Source organism: Manacus candei, unplaced genomic scaffold (assembly GCF_025592945.1).
Source record: "Manacus candei isolate 608988 ecotype Guabito, Panama unplaced genomic scaffold, ASM2559294v1 h1tg000076l, whole genome shotgun sequence".
Lineage (NCBI taxonomy): Eukaryota > Metazoa > Chordata > Aves > Passeriformes > Pipridae > Manacus > Manacus candei.
Window position 1 is genome coordinate 3116916 of NW_026138124.1, and position 22590 is coordinate 3139505.

Below are 22590 nucleotides of genomic sequence, written 5' to 3' on the forward strand. Positions count from 1 at the left end.
TCAGGAGAGACTGAATCCTGCATCCCAGGGACTGTTGGATAGACCTAAGAGCTTTTGGGAGCAAGGCTGAACTCACTGTGTGACAGTCACATCTGTAAAACATGTCACCAAAGGTTCCACATCATCAGATTTCTTTGAAAAAGTCCAATTTAAGCAAAGCAGAAATTTGAGTCTCCATCTCAACCCTCAGTGAGATGCACAGGAGAGATGCAGCAGCCTCTGGGCACAGGCCACTTCTAAATCAAGGCAGAGGATGCAATTAATTATTTAGCTGAGTGCAGAGGCAGACGGGCACGGCATGGCAGCCTCTGCTCAGCATGGCTCTGTCTGCACAGCCACCTTGAGGAGACCTTGGCAGCAGGAGAGATCCCAACTCTTGGCATCACCTGTGCCTGTGGTGCCCTGGCTGCCAGGGAGGCGGCGGGTGGAACAGTGGGCACTGCTGCAGCCCCGTGGCTGGGCACTCGCTCTCGGGCTCTCAGATGGTGTCAGAATTTCAGATCATGCCACAGTTTCAGATCATGCCACAGTTTCAGATCATGCCACAGTTTCAGATCATGCCAGAATTTCAGATCACGTCACAGTGAGATGGGAGTTTAATCCAGAGATCTGGGAAATGGAAGCACTTGCACACAGGCAACTCAGTTGGGAACCTTTAAGCTCAGCTCAGTAAACCCTCTCCAAGCTCTTTCTTGTGTTTTAAGCCAAGCTGCTCTTTGTGTTGTGGATGAGCACTCCCATGGCAGGGAAATAACAGAGAGAGGGCTTGGGACATCACAGACTCATGGAATGGTTTGGCTTGGAATGTACCTTAAAGATAATCTACTTCCAACCGCCCCGCCACCTTCCACTAAACCAGATATTAATTAATCTGTTCTGGATGATTGTTGTGGCTTACATGGCATGTGCTGACAGTATCAGATGTGCTCTAGCCTTGTGATTGGAATGAATCTGAGAGGAAAAGCTCAACTGATAAACTACAAAGGCACTTCATGCTCCAGCTTTGGATGTTGAAAGGGTCTTGAGTCATTAAAACTAAACTGAAGTCCCTGAAGAATAATTTGCTCCACATAAGTTAAAACATTCCAGCACCTTCTGCCATTCCAGTTTCAAGAAAGGAGCTTTTTCCTTTGAGGAAAACCTCCTCAAAAATCCCAAGTAAGAAAAGCCCTGAAATGCTTGCTGTGCTCATGCTGGGGAGATGTGCAGGAGAAGGCAGAGTCAGGCTGTGGGTGCTGCCCTGTCCTGGGCAGCTCATGGCAAGCTCAGCTGTGGTTTTGGTTCCTCCACTGGCACCTGCTGTACTTTCTGCTCGCTGGTGGCTTCACACTCATCAGTGCTGCCACATTTCCTCGTGTTTTTGGCAGGTCACTGTGTCCCTTGAAAGTCCCCAGCAGCTGTTGGAGTGCTCAGAGGTTTGTGCTCCCGAGACGTTTTCCGAGTTTAACGCGACTCTGGCTCTGTCACAGCATTGCCTGGATCCGGCTGCCCCACACGGCTGCACTCCTGTGCCTCCCAGCCCAAAACAGTGTCCTTGCATCCAAACAGCCTGCTGGGAGCAGTCCCTGGCACGGCACCTGCCTTTCCCAAAACGTGCTCAGGCACTGTCTGGGAAAGTGCTGGTTGGCACAGGCTGGGGACTGTGGGTGGCTCACAAACAGGCTTGGAGATCACAGCCCGGTGCTTAAGTCCACACCTTGGCTCTGGTTCATTTACTAGTATAAACAAAGCCTTTGCTGCTGTCTGTGTTATCCATCCCTGAGTGATCCTGAAGGCAGGAATAGATCTCCTGGGAGTGACTGCTCTCCAGTCACCTTGCAAAACAAAATGGCACTGAAAGTAAAGGACCCCATAGTGTTTCAACTTGGCCACATGTGAATATTATTTCTTTGGAAGTTTAAAGTCTTCATCACTATTATCTGTGAGATGCCATTAAGGGAACTACATGAACTGACAGAGGGCAGGGTTAGATGGGATTTTGGGAAGAAATAGTTCCCTGGGAGGTTGGTGAGGCCCTGGCACAGGTTGCCCAGAGAAGCTGTGGCTGCCCCATCCCTGGGAGTGTCCAAGGCCAGGTTGGAGCAACCTGGAGTAGTGGGAGGTGTCCCTGCCCATGGCAGGGGGTGGAACTGGACGATATTTAAGTTCCCTTCCAACAAACCATTCCATGATTGTGTGATTCTGTGATCTTCAGAGAGGTGCTGCAGGAAGGGATGGGCAGGGCTGAGCACGGTTGCTGTGAGGTGTGAGGTGCAGGATAATGTCCAGTCCATTATCCCATCTCCAGGAAGGACCAGGCACCAGGAGTAGCACCTCGGGAAAGTGTAGCAAATGGGACAGGGATGCAGGTATTCTTTCCTGGGGCATCTTTGGAGCAGCTGGGATCTTAGATTTCCTACACCCGTTCAGGAGAATGGATGAGTGTGTGTCATGGTCACTTGGTGGACTTGCCACCAAGAATTTTGGAATGTATTTTGGAACAGTTTGTTCTCCCACACTGCACTGTGGCAGTGAGTCCATTCTTTGTTTCGTTCATTGTCCAAAAAATACTTGTTTTTCTGAAAGGTATGGCATGACCATTCCAGTGCTTGCCTGTGTTTCTCTCAGGGGAAAACAAGACTAATCTTCCAAACTCACCGTTTTTTATCTTTCTAGACCCTTTATGCTTCTCTTCCATTCTTGTCCTTCTCTCATGGTGGGTGGTTGTTTCCTACTTAAGTTGGTCCTAAAGTGAAGCTCTTCTGCACCTCTGCCTTCTCTGAAGGTTTGAGTACGACGTGATCCTTTTTGAGATGGATTAGTGAAAAATTTATGTCATTTTAAGATTGGTTGAGATGTGAAGCCATGATACTTTCTGTCATACTCTTTTCCCAAAAACTGGTACCACAACCTTAACCTTTCTGCTTCTCTTGAGCAATGAGGCTTTTTCAGAGCTCCCCAGTGACTTCCAAGCCTTTGGGATTTGGCTGCTGGTTTGCACTGAACTGCTCCATGTCATAGCTGGGGTTATGTTTTGATCATCTGTAAACATTCTTCACTTATTAATACTAAATTTCAGCCTCTGTTTTTATCATGTGAGAGCATTTGCAACTTTTTCCAGGCAGCCACAGACTCTCCTGGGTCACTCTCTGTCCCCAGCAACTTTGTCACTTCATGGTCCCTTCCCTTTCCAGGCCATTTGTGGGTGACTTGACCAGTGTGTTCATGTGAAAAATGAACTGCTTCAGGCCTCCTGGGAGGCGTCAATAAGCAACAACCAGGGTAGGGTTCACATTTAGGGGTTGTTGATAAACACCAGCTCAGGCCTCCACCCAGAAACTCCCCAGTCTGATGCTGAGTGAGCTCATCTTTCCGACATACAGGTGATAAGTGAAATTGTTTAACAACCAGTCCATAATTTAAGGGAGGAAAAAGAGAAGGGGAGAGCAAAACAGCATTTAACGAAGTGGAAGGTGTCCCAGCCCACAGCAGGGCAGTGGAAGAACATGGTCTTTAAGGTCCCTTCCCACCCAAACCATTCTGGGATCTTGTGGAATGACTGGTGTGACTCTTAGGGATGGTTCTGTGCAGGGCTAAGGGTTGGATTCTGATCCTTGTGGGTCCCTTCCAACTCAGCACGTTCTGTGATTCTGTAGAATAGTTATTACTTTCCCAAAGTACAACCATAATGATTTAAAGTTCTTCTCTCTGGTTTAATATATAAATACCTATCTAGCTACAATAATATATATTTTATATATGATATATTTATAGATTAAAGTATATATTTCTATATATAAATAGAAGTCGAAGTTTGGACTTGATGATCTTGGGAGGTCTTTTCCAACCGTAGTGATTCCATGATTCTGTATTATTTTAAATAAAAATACAAGGCTAATTTAGCCTCTGTCAGTGAATAATGGTTATTTGAGATTCCCTGCCCTGTTTCAACACTCGGTGCAAGAGTCACACAGAATCCCAGGATGTGCTGAGCTGGAAGGGACCCCCAAGGACCACGGAGTCCAACCCTCAGCCCTGCACAGACCCAGCCCCAAGAGTCACCCCCTGTGCCCCAGAGGATCATCCAAACCCTCCTGCAGCTCTGGCAGCCTTGGGGCTGTGCCCACTGCCCTGGGGAGCCTGGGCAGTGCCCAACCAGCCTCTGGGGGAAGAACCTTTGGCTGAGATCCAACCTGAGCCTGCCCTGACACAGCTCCAGCCATTCCCTGGCTGCTGTCCCTGGTCCCCCCAGAGCAGAGCTCAGTCCCTGCCCCTCCTCTGCCCCTCAGGGTCAGCGTGGCAGATAAAGCAGCTGCAGCCCGGAGGTTGCTCAGGTGCTGGCTGTACACGGGGCACATTTCCTGGGTTTTCCCTTCCCTCCTTCCCCCTCCGGAGGGTTCCTCAGTCTCTCCTTCCCCCGCAGACACGTGCGCAACGGGGCGGTGATCGCGCGGTGCAGCCAGCCCGAGATCAGCTGGTGGGGCTGGCGCAACGCCGACGACGAGTACCTGGTGACATCCATTGCCAAAGCCTGTGCCTTGAACCCCGGCGCGAAGGCGGCCGGCGCCGCGCCGCACACCGGGAGCAGCGACGGCAGCGAGGCCTGCGACGCCGACTTCGGTGAGACAGCCCCCAAATGTGGGAATTAGGGCTTCCAGCACCCCCGTGCCGCTCCCAGTGCGACCTCCACCTTTAGCCGGGTGGACATTCTGGGCCCTGTCAGGCCCTGTGTCCCTGGGATGGCTCGTGGTGGCTGTGGGAGGGAGGGAGGTGCCGGGAGCTCAGTCCATGTCTGTCCCAGCAGACTCGTCCCTGACGGCGTGTTCGGGCGTGGAGAACGCGGGGACTCCTCAGAAGCTGCTGATCCTGGACGCCAGGTCCTACACCGCGGCCGTGGCCAACAGAGCCAAGGGAGGTGGCTGCGAGTGTGAAGGTACCGAGCACATCCCAGAGCTCCTTCCTCTTGCACCTGCCTTGCAGTGGGTCCTAGAGCACAGCTGGGGGTCGGGTCAGCATTTTGGTAGCTGGCCTCTGGGATCATGTTCCTACAGAGGGATCTGGAAGGGCTGGATCAATGGGTCGAGGCCAGCGATAGGAGGTTCAACAGGGCCAAGCTCCCCGTTCTGCACTTGGGTCACAACAACCCCATGAACACTCCAGGCCTGGGGCAGAGGGGCTGGAAAGCTGGGAAAGGACCTGGAGGTGCTGGTTGACAGCAGCAGAACATGAGCCCAGGTGGGCAGGAGGCCAAGGGCACCTGGGCTGTGCCAGCCATGGTGTGGCAGCAGGACCAGGGCAGGGACTGTCCCCCTGTGCTGGCACTGCTGAGGCCCCTCAAATCCTGGGGCAGTTCTGGGTCCCTCACTGCAAGAAAGACATTGAGGGGCTGGAGCATGTCCAGAGAAGGGAACAGAGCTGGGGAAGGGGCTGGAGCAGCAGGAGCAGCTGAGGGAGCTGGGGGGGCTCAACCTGGAGAAAAGGAGGCTCAGGGGGGACCTTCTGGCTCTGCAACCCCCTGACAGGAGGGGGGAGCCGGGGGGCTGGGCTCTGCTGCCAGGGAACAAGGGACAGGAGGAGAGGGAACAGCCTCAAGTTGTGCCAGGGTTGGATACTGGGAAAATTTCTTCACCTAAAGGGTTGTCCAGCCCTGGCCCAGCTGCCCAGGGCAGGGGTGGAGTCTCCATCCCTGGAGGGGTTTAACTGACATGTGGATGTGGCACTTGGGGACATGGGTTAGTTTTGGCCTTGGCAGTGCTGGAGGAATGGTTGGGCTTGGTCTTGGAGGTCTTTCCCAAACTTAGTGACTCCTCGAAGACCAGAAATGATGTGTGAGGGGGTGGCTGCACTGAGGGTGTGGAGGCAGTTGCTGTGGTGGCAGCAGAGTTGGAGACTGATCTTTGTGGGTCTCTTCCAACTCAGAATATTCTGTAACTGCTGTGACTCTCTCTGAATGTTTCTGTCTCTCGTGTCAGAGTATTACCCAAACTGTGAAGTCGTGTTCATGGGCATGGCCAACATCCACTCCATCCGGAACAGTTTCCAGTATCTCCGTGCTGTCTGCAGTCAGGTGCCTGACCCCAGCAAGTAAGTGACTGTTCTCCAACTGACTGTGATGCCGTATCTGTCCATATCTTGAGAGGTTTTTCCTTCCTTTCTCTCTGCTTTTTCCTATCCGAGGTTTCTATGTGCAAAAATGGAGGGACAGGAAAGTGCTCACAGTGCCTGAATGCTGCTCATTTTGATCCGTTAATCCAAAAGGGATTGCAGCACTGCCTTGGTGCCACTTGGCTGTGTGTGTCCCCTGAGGGTTTCTAAAAGATGGCTGTATTTTAGAAAAATTAAATTAGGCACTGAATTCTTTGCCCTTCTTCCCAGGCTGCCTGCCTCTTCTGGGACATGTTTTAGAAAAGACTGATTTCCACTGAGGATTCCAAAAGGACTGAAGATAGATTTGATTTTTTTTTTTCATGGGAGAACTAAACAACCTCTTTTTTTTTTTTTTGCTTTTTTTTTTCCTCTTCCAGCTGGCTTTCAGCCCTGGAGAGCACCAAGTGGCTGCAGCACCTGTCTGTGATGCTGAAGGCAGCAGTGCTGGTCTCCAGTGCTGTCGACAGGGAAGGGCGTCCGGTGCTGGTTCACTGCTCCGACGGCTGGGACAGGACCCCGCAGATTGTGGCACTGGCAAAGATTCTCCTGGACCCCTACTACAGGACCATGGAGGTAGGACTGTGCTCTGCTGCAGTTCATGTCTGTTCAAAGGCAGCTTTTGGCTTGGAGTCTCCATGGAAAGGAGCAGGATCACATTTGGGAATAAGCTTAATGGCATTTCCGAGCTGCTGTTGTGGGTGTTGGGTTTTCCCTGTCCTCTTCCCGCCTGTTTTGGGTGAACTGTTCCTCACTGCTCTACCCAGCCTGGGGAAGTGCTGTGGGAAATAACATCTTGTGCTCAAGGTTCAGCTGCTTCCCTGCTCTTAGTTCTCCAACCTGGTTATTGGATAGAAATAACAACTGTTAGTCTGTGTCTGGAAACCCCTGACACTCAGGAAGCTTTGCTCCCAAACCAGGCACTGCTGCAGCCTCCTTCCCAGCCCTTCCCCATCCTCTTTCCTCATGGATGGGCCTTGCCTTGTCCTGCTACGTGCCCTCAGCAAAGTCTCTGCAGTTGTTGTTTTCTTTTACTCACAGGGTTTCCAGGTGCTGGTTGAGTCAGACTGGCTGGATTTTGGGCACAAGTTTGGGGATCGCTGTGGGCACCAGGAGAAGGTGGAAGATCAGAACGAGCAGTGCCCGGTTTTTCTCCAGTGGTTGGATGCTGTTCATCAGCTTCTGAAGCAGTTTCCCTGCCTCTTTGAATTTAATGAAGCTTTTTTGGTAAGAAATACACATGCAAACGTGTCTTTATCCCAGATGTGAGTAGAGGCAGGGAGAAGGTCATGATGTTTTAACAGTATTGGGGTTGAAAGAAAGCAGATCTGCAGAACTCAGGAAATTGTACAGTGATCACAGAATCCCAGAATGGTTTGGGTTGAAAGAGTCCTAAAGACCATCTTGTTTCAACCCCCTGCCATGTTCCAAGCCCCGTCCAACCTGGCCTTGGACACTTCCAGGGATGGGGCAGCCACAACAACTCCAGGCAACCTGTGCCAGGGCCTCCCCACCCTCACAGGGGAGAACTTGTCCCTAACATCTAATCTAAATCTCTCCTCTTTTAGTTTAAAACCCTTCCCCCATGAACGTGCTTATGGTAAAGGGTTTAGATTCTCTGGTTTTCCTGAATCCCTTCTTCAGGTCCCTTTCCAGTCCAGGGAATTCAAATGCCAGCACTGATCAAACCACTGGTTTGATTTGCCTATCTCAGAGCTGTATAAGTCTGAAACGTTTCAAAACAATACATTAGGAAAAAATTAATCTCAGCCTTATCAAATTATGCAGGTGAGAGTTATAGAGGGATGGGTTTGGTGTCAGTTGAGTGTTGCTTTCACTTCAATCCAGGTGATACCTGTACTGTCCCTGTCCTGCTTTGTCTGGAAGCAAGGACAGCAGTGGGGTCACCGATGGGGTAGGCAGTGCATGAGCCACCCCAGAGGAGGGGAAGACGTGTCCCCTGTGGACAGGAGTCCCCATTTCCTGATGTTGTCCCTTCCATACCCCAGGTGAAGCTGGTGCAGCACACATATTCCTGCCTCTACGGGACCTTCCTGGGGAACAGCCCCTGCGAGCGCGAGATGCACAACATCTACAAGCGCACCTGCTCCGTGTGGTCCCTCCTGCGGGCTGGCAACAAGAACTTCCACAACCTTCTCTACATGCCAGGGTCTGAGCAGGTCAGTAGAACTCCTGGCCCGGGTCCTTTCCCCCTGCCAGGCACCAGGGAGGGGCAGGAGGGGTTTCCTTTCGCGCTCGTCTCTGACCGTGGGGTTGTCGCAGGTGCTCCACCCCGTGTGCCACGTGCGCGCGCTGCACCTCTGGACAGCCGTGTACCTCCCAGCCTCCTCACCACATCCTCTGGGACAGGATGACATGGACATCTACATGCCCCCTGGGTCCCAGAACCAGGAGTTCAGCGGCAGGTGTTTGGACAGGTAAGAGCCTAAAGCTCCAGGCCCAGGTTGCTGCCTACCTGCAGACCTTCCTTCCCTCCTCGTAGTTCCTCGGGTTGGCCTATTCTCGTGTTCCCTGTGGGAGCAAGAGCAGTGTCCCAGCCACTTGGAGAAGGAGGTGTGCAGCTCCCTGCTGCACCTCAAAGGCAGACAGCAGAGGCCACACTGTAGCATTGTGCATTTTGGCTCATGCAGCTGCCCACAAGCTGTAATTATTTGGAACATTTCCCTTCCCTCATCTCAGATTTGACTGAAACCGGGGAAGTTTCAGGGGGCTTGCTGTGAGATTTGCTTTGCTTTTGGGTTCTAGATTACCAAAGACTCGATCTATGGATGACCTGCTCTCAGCCTGTGACTCCAGCAGCCCACTGACCCGCACATCCAGTGATCCCAACCTGAACAACCACTGCCAGGAGGTCCGGGTGGGCCTGGAAGCCCGACATGCTGCCACTGAGGGGGCTGACGGTGCTGTGGTGGCCACAGGAGAGGCACGGCAGGTGGAGGAGAAGGAGGAGAACCCACCCCTGCAAGGCAGCAGCTGTGCTGAGCAGGAGGGGCAGAGCAGGCAGCCAGGCAGCAGGGCTGCTGTGCCAGCCAGCAGTGTCCCTGTGGAGGCAGGAAAGGGAACACACACCGCGGAACTGGATGGCACGGGACCAGCTCCAAATCATTCCGGGGAGGAAAATGTTGACAAAGTTTCCACCAGTTCTGGAAAGCAGTTAGAAACCTGTCCCCAGGAGCCTTTGAAATCTGCTGGCAAGAGAACCACAACCCACCAAGACATTCCCAGCCAGGAGTCTCTGGCACCAGGCGCCCCTTCCCAGGACATCCCAGGCCCTGCTCCGGGCATCCCCTGCCCGGATGCAGACAAGGGCAGAGCTGATGGTGGGCGGAGCGTGCCCTGCGAGGAGCCCGGCCGGCCGGGCAGGGTCCCGCTGGAGCAATGGCGTAAGCCCATCTCCCAGAGCCAAAGCAGCGAGTTCTCCTTCCTGGGGTCCAACTGGGACAGTTTTCAAGGCATGGTGACATCGCTCCCCAATGGGGAGCCTGCCCCCAGACACCTCCTCTCCTATGGCTGCTGCAGCAAGAGGTTGAGCAGCAAACCCCTGCGGGCCCCGGGCCTGTGCCTCAGTGGCCCGTGGCCTGCCAGGGAGGGTGGGAAGCCCTCGGCCTGCGCCGGCCACGTGGGCACACACTTCGGGAAGCCCAGCCGTTCGTGGCTGCCCTGCCACCTGAAACAAGCCTCTGGTCCCAAGCACATGCCGCCAAAATGCCCCTCTCCTGTGCCTCCTCTGTACCTGGACGACGACGGGCTGCCCTTCCCCACGGACGTGATCCAGCACCGGCTGCGGCAGATCGAGGCCAGCTACAAGCAGGAGGTGGAGCAGCTGCGCCGGCAGGTTCGGGAGCTGCAGCTGCGCCTGGACATCCGCCACTTCTGCGCCCCCCCGGCTGAGCCCCCCATGGACTACGAGGATGACTTTGTGAGTACTGACCTCTCACACCCCAGCCCTGGCACTGCGGGGGTCCCTGCGCCCCCCTCACGCTGCCCTGTCCACCCAGAGCCCTTTGGGAGGGGGTGGGTGAGGTTGTTCCTGTGTTTCCTCAGCCCTGTTCCCTTCCTGTCCCTGTCCTTGTGCCACGCAGAGGTATCTCTGCTGCTTGAGGGCCAAGCTCCTGCACACTCATGGATGCTTTACCCCTTGATTTGGGGCGCTCTGGAGCCACCCAGGTGCCCCTCACCAGCACGGGGCAGGGAATGCCCTGGAGTGGATGGGGTCGGTGACCTGGTCTCGTTTTGCAGACATGTTTGAAGGAGTCGGACGGCAGCGACACGGAGGATTTCTGTTCTGACCACAGTGAGGACTGTTTGTCAGAAGCGAGCTGGGAGCCTGTGGATAAGAAGGAGACTGAGGTACATGTCCCGTTGTGGAGCTGGGATGCAGTGGGAGGGAATGTTTCTTTGCAGCTGACTGGGGTGGGTACAGCAGCAGAGCGAGGCAGAGAGCAGCCACCTGGGTCTTTATCACATCCTCTGCTGCTGCTGCCTCTGGTGGGGTGGGCTTGCTCTGAGCCAGCCTGCTGTGGCCCAAAGCCACCCTGAGGCTGTGCAGAGCTGTGGCTGGGGGGTCCCAGACTGGGAGCTGACTGGTGTCTCCGTAGGTGACACGGTGGGTTCCGGACCACATGGCCTCGCACTGCTTTCACTGCGACTGTGAGTTCTGGCTGGCCAAGCGGAGACACCACTGCAGGTAAACAACACCAGCGCTCCGGCTCTGCTCCCCTCCTCAGCCTGGTGCCCACGAAATGCCCCTCTGCCATGTCTGTTCCTTCCAGCTCCCAGGAGAAGGTTTTAGATCTCTCTGTACTGTGCCAGGCCTCAGCGATTCCCTGCAGATTTCCATTCGTCATGGTTCTTGTTTCTGTTTTTCCAGAGCTGTTGATCCCTCTCCTGGGCAGCAATGCCCATGAGTGCCTCTCAGCTCTAGCAGTTTGCTTGCATGGCAGACCACAGTATAAGAAACACATTGACAAGTCCTCAGCCAGGCTGGTGCTTCACCCCAACCTGGGCCCTTTGTGCAAGTTCTGCTGTGGTGTTCCCAGCTCTCTTCTCACTGGTTTTCTTGCTCCTTGACAGGAACTGTGGGAACGTGTTCTGTGCTAGTTGCTGCCATCTGAAGCTGCCCATCCCTGATCAGCAGTTGTACGACCCTGTCCTCGTTTGTAACTCCTGTTATGACAACATCCAAGTGTCTCGTGCCAGGGAGCTCATGAGCCAACATCTGAAGAAACCCATCGCCACAGCTTCCAGCTGAATGCCAGACGAGGGACCTATCTAAGCCCAGCCTTTTCTCTCGTGGGTTTGAAGGGTGACTCTGCCTCCAGGGTAACTGTGAAGGCCTTTGGTGCAACACTTGAACACCAAGCTGGAATGCACTGTCTGCAGCAGCCTCACTGCCAGGCTGGAGCAGAGGAGCTCAGATCAGAGAGGACGGGGTGTGTCCCCACCCCGAACCGGTGGGCCCGTGCGTTGTAGTCCTGACGACCTAGGGCTGAGAGGGGATCACAACCTCTTCCTTTTGTGGGCTGGAAAGCAATGTTTTCACGGCTCTTGCCTGTGCAAAGTCCCCCAAAGCAATAGAAAGGCATGTTTAGAACCACCTCCCCCTCCAAAGGCAGGCTGCTGTACGAGAAGGAAGAGGGCAGGCTCCCGGTGGGCCCGCGGGCGTCGGAAGGGCCTCAACCTGGAGCAGACCTGTAGATTCTCTTTCCATGAGTGTGATTTGCGATCAGCTTGGTGAACAAGACTCATTAGCCGTCACTAATTGATTTTCTCTCGGGCGTTGAAGAGAAATTCATTCTGGCTGCGAAGGGGCCGAGCGGGTCGTGCCCGTTTTCAGGCTCCGCTGGGATCGGTGGGCGCACTTTGGACTTTGCCCCTGCCCCCCACGCCGTGGGGAGGTGGGAGATTGGCTTTTCACTTCTGCTCTGCCCGTCTGCTTTGTCTGCGGTCGTGTCACAGCCTGGTGCTAACACAGGAATGGCACCCTGATCCTCTCCTGGCATGGAAACAGAACTCGTGTTCCTGTGTTGCTCCTCCTCCCCTTTTCTGCCCTCAGCTCTCCACTTCCTACTGCTCTTTATCCTGAAAACTTGATACCTTGAGGGTATAGGCCATAATGTGTTGTTTTACCTCCTGGAATGTGCTGTCTGGTGTATGTGAGGGTTTCAGTCCAAATGCTGCTATATATTTCTGTGCACTTAATGTAACCCGAAGAAGGGAGAATGAAGCATCGATACCAAAACGGGGGTGGGGAAGGACTGGCTGACGTAGACACTACGGTCTGTGCTTTTCACTTTAGGATGTACAGCCAAGCTACAGTGATAACCATGACGTGTGGCATCCGTTCAGTGGTGGAAACAATCTCTCTGACTTGCCCCAGCGCTACCTAAAATGCCTCTTGAATTTGACTTCTTTTTTTTGTCTCCTGTACAGTGGTCAAAGTTCAGAGTTGCCAACTTGTAATTGCCTCTCTGCTTCTCCTTTAAACTCGAGAGCAGGAATCCCAACTCATCTTAAGGACAAGGAACTGGGTTTAGAAAGGAAGAAAGGTTTAGAAGGTGGGCTTCAGTGGGCTTGTAATCCCTAGATCCCTCGGGGAACATCCATCCTGCCTCCTCTGCAAGGCGTCTGCGGATATTAGTGAGGAAGAAGAGTTTGAAAACGGGGCATTTCTTCGCAGAAATGTGGGTTTTCTTTTCGGTATATTGTGCACCTCATGAGCTGAGACTTGGTATGTGACAGTCTCATACCTTGGTATGTGACTTGGTATGAGGACATTGGTCTGCTAGCAAGGCAAAGGACTTCACACTGTTGTGACCTCCCAGATTTTTTGGTAATGGTTTGTCATCTCTGTCGGAGGGAATGGAATAACGACCCTTTCCTGCACTTTGACGTGTCAGCCTCCGGTTTGGTAAATCCCGACGCGCGAGCGAAGCTCACCCTCTGAAGACCCTGTACTTACTTGGACTCTGCTTCTTTTCCATACTGGGAACAACCAACACGGCTTTGGGAAGAGAAGGCACCTCGCTCCAGATTCTCCCCTGCCTTTTACCTTGCAGTCATTGCCAGACATGGAAGAGTGACCATTGGGCTGGCAGAAGAAACTGGATTTGCTCCTGTTTTGCACGTGTTGGAATGACTGCAAGCAATAAGGAAGCCAGAACTAGGTACTCCTGGCCCTGCTGTTCAGGCCATTAGTCCAAACTGCTTTTAGCTCTCGTGAGTTTTCAGCGTCACAATGTGCTGGCCAAAAACTCTCCAATCAGTTCGATGGCATTGTGACAAACAAAATGTGCTGTACAACTCAATACAGTCGAAATAAAATCTCTATATTAGTGCTGCTGTGTTTGGGGCCTTCATTCCTCTCTGAGAAGTCTGTCTGTGTGCCCAGTGGTTTTCAGGCTGTCACTCACTACTTTTTCCCTTAATTAAGGTGTGTTAGGGGTTTAATATCCCTTCTCAGGATCAGAATCACGAGTAGGACACAAGGCACCTTGTGCTAGAGGACTTCTGCTCTCTTCCAAACAAACCTGCAGCTTCCCAGGATACCAGCCCCTTCCAGCCTCTCTTATAACAACTCCATGAGGAATTTTACTTTTCTAAGGAAAAAATGTTAGGCAGGATTCTCTCCTATGAGGAAACTGAGAGAATTGAGATTGTTCGGCCTGGAGAAGAGAAGGCTTTGGGGTGACCTGATTGTGGCCTTCCAGCACCAGAAGGGAGCTGAGAAGAAAGATGGAGAGAGACTGTTTACAAGGGCCTGGAGGGACAGGACAAGGGGCAGTGGCTTCAAACTGCCAGAGGGCAGGATTAGATGGGATATTGGGAAGGAATTCTTCTCTGTGAGGGTGGGGAGGCCCTGGCACAGGTTGCCCAGAGAAGCTGTGGCTGCCCCTGGATGCCTGGAAGTGTCCAAGGCCAGGTTGGACGGGCCTTGGAGCAGTCTGGGCTAGTGGAAGGTGTCCCTGCCCATGACAGGGGGTTAGAATGAAATGGGCTTTAAGGTCCCTTCCAGCCTAAACCATTCTGGGATTCCATGATTCCCTCACTCCTCACTGATGTTTTCCCACCACCTGTTCCCAGGTGGGTGTGTGGTTGGACAGCGGATGGGACTGTTGTGCTTTGTCAGCTGGATGGTGCTGCAGGTCAGGTATAATTTGTGATGGAACCAGAGAGAATCTCCTAGACAGCCTGTCCTCAATGTAAAGAAGCAGATCCCTGGTGAACTGGCACAGTTCAGCTCAGGTGTTCATGTCAGACAGGTGGTACCTAAAGGCCTTGTATTAGAAACGTGAGGAGCAATGTGAAACATTCGCCGTTGCTCCTCGAATAGTCACACCGATTAAACTATAAATAATCATTATTACTTATAAATAGCATTTATTAAGTTATAAATAAGCTGCTGGGACGCTCATGGCTGGTGTCACGTCCGGCTGAACGCTCATGGTTATTGAGCACAGAGGGAAGAATTATCACTTGAACATAAAACCATCACTGCCAACACGTTCAACCTGAGGTAATGGATATCTGTGCTGAAATGGGTCTGAACCCAGTACAGACAGGGAGATCAAAGCCTTCCCCATCCGTGCAGTAACTGGCAGGAATTCCTGGTGAATTAACAACCGGGGCTGCGTGTGATGTGCCACGATATCTCACCAGCCAGCCAGCAAAATAAACAGCTCTGAGGTGCAGTGAGGAGCCAGGTCAGGCTGGGGGTGGTTGGGGTTATTGAGGTGTGGTAACAGATAACGTTAAAACTGCCAGGGATGTGGAGGAAGAAGAGGAAGAGGATGGTGATGTGTGGCCTTGTGAACCCTGCGAGGGTCACGCAGGAGGGGGCTGAGGGGAATGGCAGGAACTGAGAGGGACTGAGGGGACTGGGAATTCTGAGGGGGATGATGAGGGATGAGGGGACTGGGAGGGATGAGGGGACTGAGGGGACTTGGGAAGCTGAAGGGATGGCAAGAACTGAGGGGACTTGGGAAGCTGAAGAGACTGGAGGGGGCTGAGGGGACTGGGGGAGCTGAGAGGGATGGCAGGGGCTGAGGGGGATGGATGGGGGCTGAGGGAACTGGGGGGTCTGAGGGGACTGGAGGATCTGAGGGGACTGGGGGGTCTGAGGGATGTCAGGGGCTGAGGGGATGGGGGGCTTTAGGGGGATGTTGGGACTGAGGGGACTGAGTGGGCTGAGGAATGGTGGGGCTGAGGGTGCACTGAGGAGTTGGTGGGTGGGTTTGAGAAGCACTGGGGGCCGCGGGGTTTGAAAAGCAGCACTGTCCTGAGGGAGGAGAGTGACCTGTCCTGGTGGCTGCTCAGGCCACACAGTGTAGGAAAAGGTTGTTCTCCATGAAGGTGGATGTGCTGCCAGTAAGAGTAAGGAGTGTGGTTCATGTGTCAGTCTGCCTGTAGGGTACAGAACAGTCTGCACTGAGAACATCTTGCCTGATCCCTGTGGAGCTGACCCAGCTCTGCCAGGTGAATGTTGCTGCTCTCAGCAGGGATGCTCAATAAGCCCTGGAATCTGTGACAGGAGGGGTCCTGGGAAGTGACAAGAGCATCCTGTCAGTGTCATGCACAGGAGAAGAGACCTGCCGGTTGTCTCCTGAGAAATAATGACAAGCTGGATAGTTTTTAAAGAGGATTGACTGAGTAGGTGAGAACTGAGTAGAAAAATTATTGTTGAAAAGCCCCAGAACATGTTTTTTTTTTCTTTTAACCCTCCTTGAGAGGATCTGTGTTTTCCAAGACAAACCTGAGCCCTGAGAGGATTATTCCACAAATTGTCTATCAGTTTGAGAGCATTGTAGTTGATGTCATGTAAGGAAGATGTGAATATCTTGTTTCACAGTGCTCTCAGTCTGACCTAACCAAGGGCTGATCCCAAAGAGCATCCTGCTTCCCACTCCCTGCTTGTGGGTTAACCCTCAAGCTGATACAGCAACTGGGGAGGAATAACCCCAGGCACCAGTCCAGGCTGGGGTCAACCTGCTAGAGAGCAGCTCTGGGAGAAGGACCTGGGGGTCCTGGTGGACAACTGTCCCTGACCAGCAGGGAGCCCTGGGGGCCGAAAGGCCAATGGGATCCTGGGGAGCACCAGGAAGAGCATTTCCAGCAGGTCAGGGAGGGATCCTGCCCCTCTGCCCAGCCCTGGGCAGGCACATCTGCAGGGCTGGCCCAGCTCGGGCTCCTCAGCACAGCAGGGCCAGGGAGCTCCTGCAGCGGGGCCAGCGCAGGCTGTGAGGATGAGGAGGGCACTGGAGCATCTCCCTGAGCAGCAAAGGCTGAGGGAGCTGGGGCTGTTCAGCCTCCAGAGCAGAGCCTGAGAGGGGCCCTCCCACTGTGTGTCAGGGGCTGCAGGGAGGGGGCAGAGGATGGAGCAGGCTCTGCTCGGGGGGCCCAGCAATGGCACAGCAGGAACGGGCAGGAACTGATGCCCAGGAAGCTCCAGCTGGACAGGAGGAAGAACTTCTTCCCTGGGCAGTGCCCCAGCTCTGAACAGGCTGCCCAGGGAGGGGCTGGAGTCTCCTCCCTGGGGATATTCCAGAGCCCTCTGGACACAATCCTGTGCCCTGTGCTCTGGGCTGGCCCTGCCTGAGCAGGGAGGTGGCACCAGTGACCCACTGGGGTCCCTTCCAGCCTGACCCACCCTGGGATTCTGTGTTGGTTCAGCACCAGGATCTGAGGAGATCTGAGTGGTTTTCTTTGTGTCTGACTCTTGGGCAGGGGGGATGCAGAGCTGTGAAGGCTCCATGTGGGAGAACTGGGACTGGGCAGCCAAGAAAAGGGGAAAAGCAGTTGATGATCCTGCTTCCTGCAGCACCAGCTGCCTTCAGGACAGATCAGGGCATCCTGATCCTTATTTTTGGTTACTGTTCCAGGGTAGGAATTGCCGTCTGATTCCTGTGGTGTTTTCCATGGGGTGTGTGGGACTTCACCTGTAATACCAAGAAAACAAAACAAAGCGTTTGAGATGGGAAGGAACTCGCCTCAGTACCCAGTTAGGAAGCATTTAAATTAAAGATTTGATGGTAACATTGTTAAGATGATGAGTCATTACAGATTTCTGCAGTGAAACCTGCTCTGACTGATGCACTGCAGGCCAGGGGTAGAGCAAATGCAAAGAAAGACACAGCCTTTTGATTTTTTTTGCCTCTGTTTTTAAGGAGCTTTGGCTCTCAGAACCTCAGTTTCTAGAAAGACACAACAAGGCAAAGGTTGGTTTTTATACACAGTCGAGTTCTGACAGGCTGACAATCCTGGTGATTTAGGCATGGCTTTGCTGCAAATGTGAGGTAATTTGAGAGATAAAAGATATTTTTGTTTGCAAAGCCTCAATCTGTTCCAAATGTCTTGCAACATGGAACTCTGTGTTAAACATCCAGGAACAATTCCTGTAAAGCAACTGGTCCTTCCTACCTTGGCGTCCGTGGTGTCTTGTTGATGTGTTAAAACCAGATAATCTTAATTTCCCTCTCCAAAGGTAAAATATAAACAAAGCAGTTCTCAGACCTCTGGTCACTCTTTGTTAATATACGATAAAAATACTGATTAAAATAAGAATAAAAATACTTATTTCCTGCTCTTCCTGAGAGGAAAATAATCACTCCTCTGGACAAATTTCCACGGCCAGGTTGTATTTATTTAGTGATTCTTAATGATTTAATGTGAGCTTGCAGACCAATTACTGCAAGTTGCCCATCTGGAGTTAGTTCCCATCATGGAATCATGGAATGGGTTGGGTTGGAAGGAACCTGAAAGACCATCCAGTTTCAACCCCCTGCCATGGCAGGGAACCTTCTACCAGATCAGGTTGCTCCAAACCCTGTCCAGCCTGACCTCTCAGAGCACAGAAAGAGGTAAAAGTGAAGCTATTTTTAAAAAATGCTTTTAGAGTGGGAGCTGGGAATTCCAGGGCTGGGAAATCCTGGCTTCTGGATAAACCCTTTTGGTGTAAAGTATCCCAAAGCCTGTACCTGGCCTGGGACACCTCTGCAGAAAAGTCACAGGTGTTCTTTTTGGTGTTCTTTTAGGAATTTGGTGAGCACAGGGGTGGTTCTGGGTGTTACTGTCAATGTCTCCACAAAGTCACCACAGCCTCTAATAGAATCCAAGCTGCCACAGTATAAGAGCAAATGCTCATTTTATGGAATAACCAGCAACCAAGAGAGAAAACTGAGAGAAGAACAACAGGAATACCTAGGAAATAACAAAACAGCAAAATCTGGGATATTTTAGTCTGACCTGAACTAGTTGAACTGACTGGAAAAAACATGACTTTGAATTATTTTCTTGCCCAAAAGCCTTGTCATAAAGCACTTTCAAAGTCACCTGAAGGATTCGGGCATTGCCCTTCCCTGGGCTGTCCATGAGCTGTCAGCTGTGGGGTTCTTGGCTTTATGATTTCACAGCTTTCCCAGAATATTCTGAGTTGGAAGGGACCCACAAGGACCATCAAGTGCCCCTGTTTTTTCCCACGTGGGTAAATCCCGTTAAATCCCCTGTGGATTTAACACACGGTACTTACTGAATTACTTTGCTTTGGTTTAGTCAGCTCCTACACATTTTGATTTGTGGCACATTTCTAAATCCTGGTGGCTTGTTCCTGCAGGTCTGAGGAGACTGGAGTGTGTTGGCACTGCCCTGGTGCCGCTGCAGCAGCCACTGTGTGCCCAGGGCTGGGGGCACAGCCTGTCCTGGGCCTTTCTTCCCCAAAAATCTTGGAGAGCTTTTTGCTGCCTTTCATCTCCCGTGAGAGCTCCTTTCTCCAACTCCTGTTTCACTTTCTCCTGCTGACTGCAGGGCACTTTTATCACCAAGGCAGCTTCTTTCCATACTTCTGTACACCAACCTCATCCCAGAGCCACCAGGATTCCCCAGCTTTTCCAGACAAAGAGGTTTCCACTCTGGCTGCTCCAGCAATGGTTTCAAACCTGTTGCCACCTCCCTCCCCCAGCCCAGCAGCTGCACATCCTCATTGCAGAACCCTGAGTCCTACAGTCCATCAGGTATGTAAAGAACTTCTGCTCTTGCTTGTCAAAAAGAGAGTTAAAAGTGACACTTTTTGCATATATTTCTGCAGTGCTCTGTCGTGTGGATATCTCAAGTGAGAACTGGATAGAAAGTGTAAAGTCTAAATGGAAGAGAGACTTTTAAAGCCAAAAGTCTCTTTTTGGTGTTCCTGTCCTTCCTCCAGATTTTGGGGGTCCCCTGGTGAGTTTTCAGACAACCCCTGCTGAGGTTAAAGGGTGAGGAGAAAAATATTTTTCCACAATTAGTCACTGTTAACCTAAATTTCTTTTTTTTTTTTTTAATTTAAACAAAGTTAGGACAAAGATACCAAAGCACTCATTGAAAAGTTCTCAGTCTCATGTTTTCCCAGGTTAAGTTTTTAAACGCAGAGATTAGTCAAAAGTATTGTATAGAACAGTTCATTCTGCTCATATTATTTTCCTGTCTTATTTTTTTTTCTTGCCTGGCTTCTTTATGTTGTATTTTTTATGCACTGAAGATTAGAAAGTCCAGAAGTCCTCACTCCTTCCTTTTGTCCAAAATGTTTCCGCTAACATCTTCAGTCTCACTGAAGTGTTTTTATTCTTCAGAAGAGAAGCTGGAACAAGTAATTAGAAAAAAAAGAATCCTTCCCTGTGAGGGTGGGGAGGCCCTGGCACAGGTTGGGTAGAGAAGTTGTGGCTGCCCCATCCCTGGAAGTGTCCAAGGCCAGGTTGGACAGGGCTTGGAGCAGCCTGGGCTAGTGGAAGGTGTCCCTGCCCATGGCAGGGGGTGGAATGGGATGAGCTTTAAGGTTCCTTCCAGCCCAAACAATCATGGGATTCTGTGATCTCTTAATCTCTCCACTATCCTTTCTTCTGTATATTATAACACACAGAATGCTAAAAGCTTATTTCTTCACATGAAAACATATTCTTTCCTTCATCTTAACAGCACAGCACCAAGATTAGCTTCTTTGGAAAGTAATAACTTCAACTTCAAATATGTATTTCCTAAGTGAGGGGACTAAAGAACATATTTTCGATCTTATTCTTGGTTCTTTTCATTTCACTTTTGGAGACCCATTAAATTAAATCAAAGCATAACCTTGTCAAAAGCCTTCTTTTTTTTTCTCTGTATTCAAACTTGTTTGTTAACTTTGGCGAAGATTTCTCTGGGTTTTTCATTCTGATTCTTATTGAAAGAGCAGTAAAAGAAAAGATGCCCATCTGGGCCTTTCAGACCGTAGTTATTTGAAGGGTTTAGCTCTGTTTGCATCCAGCTGCCTGCAAAACCCTTGCTGGAGGTAGGACCAGCTCAAAGAAGTGCAGCGAAGCTTTATCATCAGAGAATAACGAAAAATCACTCGGGGAGACTGTGAGAAATGGGAGTTATTGGTGCCACCTGACCTTGCAAGTCCAATCACGCCCTCCAAATGCATCTGTGGCCGAGGGTTCCTCTGCCCACGATCACCTTTGTGGTGGGTGGGAGCTCGAGGGTTGTGACACACGCTAAGATAAATTATTGCCTTTGTGCATGCAAGCCTTAAAACTCACGTGGGCCAAGAGGGGATCCTTAAAATAAAGAAGCAGCTGAAAACATCTGTTTTAACGCGGCGTGAACAGCACCACATTTTCCCTTGAGAAAAGCAGAGTGGCTGCATTAGTAATGCACTTGTAAAACTAGTTGTAGGATTCATCTTGCCCAAGATTCATCTGAATGTGTAATAGTCAGTTCTATGTGCCTGGGCTTGTCTAGATTACATACAGGCAGTGCAGGGAAACAGGCACCTCCCAGAGGTTGAGTCACTCCAGCTTTCTTAGATGGGTGCCTTTGGAAGACAATTAATTTCTTTCTGATGAGCCTATTAGTTCATGGAGTGTGCAGAGAGGCGACAGCTGCCAGACCCCCGAGGCCCTGCAGGAGGAAGGCATTAATCCCACCTGGATGGTGAAGTTCAGGCAACACTGTCTTTCCCATCTTCCCTTCTTGAAGAGACCTTGGGGACCACCTTCACTTCCATCAGTCTTTTGGTTGGTAAAGGACCAGAGCTGGCACAGGTTTTGTATCCAGGCCCATTCCAATGTGTTCATTGATGGGGCAGGAACAGGCACAGCTGCATTCCCTGATTTCCTCAAGCACAGCTTTGAGTACTGGTGACCCCAGATGAGTAACCAGCTCCTCTTAAGCACAAATTTTGGGCCTGACATTTAAAGGTCACGGTGTGAAAGGATGGTCTTAAGGTTCTTCCTTGGTATATCCCAGATAGAGTGGAATGGAAGATGCTGGAGAGTGTTGGCCTCGTGTCCTTTGGCCCAGCTGAGCTGATGATAACCTGTGTTTTCGTCTGTTGTGCCTTGAATGCATAGAATTGGCCCAGGCATTCCTGCAATTTCCAACAGGGCTTTGCAGAAATGGTGTAGGAGGTGCTGCTTCAAGCTTGGAACAGGTCTGGTGCTGATCATATTGGTTTTATGTCACAGAATCACAGAACCATGGAATGGCTTGGGCTGGAAGAGACCTTAAATATCATCCAGTGCCACCCCCTGCCATGGGCAGGGACACCTTCCACTAGCCCAGGTTGCTCCAACCTGGCCTTGGACACTTCCAGGGATGGGGCAGCCACAGCTTCTCTGGGCAACCTGTGCCAGGGCCTCACCCTCACAGAGAAGAATTTCCTCCTAATTTCCTAATATCTTTTAGTTTGAAGCCATTTCCCCTTGTCCTGTCACTCCAGGCCCTTGTAAATAGTCTCTCTCCATCTTCCTTGTAGTCTCCCTTCAGATACTGGAAGGCTGTAATTAAGTCACCCCAGAGCTTCTCTTTTCCAGCTGAACAATCCCAGCTCTCCCAGCCTTTCCTCACAGCAGAGCTGCTCCATCCCTCTGATCATCTTGGTGGCCTCCTCTGGACTTGCTCTAACAGGTCGATGTCCTGCCTGTGCTGGGGACCCCAGAGCTGGATTTCTGGGATTTCAGCTCTCCTGAGCTTGCAGGCAGCACTGGGACCTGCAAAGAGCCCTCGGTGCCAACGGGAACCCTCCTGAGCACAGCCCTGAAACGTGCCCGGGGGTCTTGCTCAGCTCTGGCATTGGATCACTGGCCTGGTTAGTGCTCTCCCCAAAAGTGCTGGGCTTAGTTCAGTGGTTGGCATGGGGTTGCAATCATTCCCAAAGGTCTGTTGGGATGTGGCTGCTCTAACTTGGAAGAGTGAGAGGTTTTTGTTGGTGTTACAGACTCTGCACCAGAGAAGGGAGCTGGGGGCAGTCACTGGTAGTGCTGCAGCCTCTGTGCCTTCAGCAAAGGTGATGGTTGGTTTGTCCTTCTCTGCTGAAGCCCTGAGAGCCCACACAATCTTACTGTCTCAAGAGGAAGATGTCTGTAAGAATGTGATGTAGTGCTGCCATCCCTCCAGCCAGATGTCACAGGCTTATTTCTATCCAACTAATCCCATTTTTTC

At 51.6% G+C, this 22590-nt stretch overlaps 1 protein-coding gene across 4 annotated transcripts in view; it reads left to right on the plus strand.

Moving 5' to 3' along the window:
• Positions 1-13480, plus strand: part of MTMR4 (myotubularin related protein 4) — a 57274-nt gene extending 43794 nt beyond the window's left edge. For all 4 annotated transcript variants that reach the window (XM_051809517.1, XM_051809518.1, XM_051809519.1 and 1 more), the window contains 11 exons: positions 4403-4599; positions 4784-4912; positions 5952-6063; positions 6504-6699; positions 7165-7350; positions 8133-8303; positions 8407-8561; positions 8890-10063; positions 10384-10494; positions 10743-10831; positions 11218-13480. In XM_051809517.1, the coding sequence (XP_051665477.1) occupies positions 4403-4599; positions 4784-4912; positions 5952-6063; positions 6504-6699; positions 7165-7350; positions 8133-8303; positions 8407-8561; positions 8890-10063; positions 10384-10494; positions 10743-10831; positions 11218-11395 (2698 nt within the window). In that variant the 3' untranslated portion in view covers positions 11396-13480. The remainder of the gene's footprint in view (positions 1-4402; positions 4600-4783; positions 4913-5951; positions 6064-6503; positions 6700-7164; positions 7351-8132; positions 8304-8406; positions 8562-8889; positions 10064-10383; positions 10495-10742; positions 10832-11217) is intronic.
• Positions 13481-22590: the final 9110 nt, after the last annotated feature.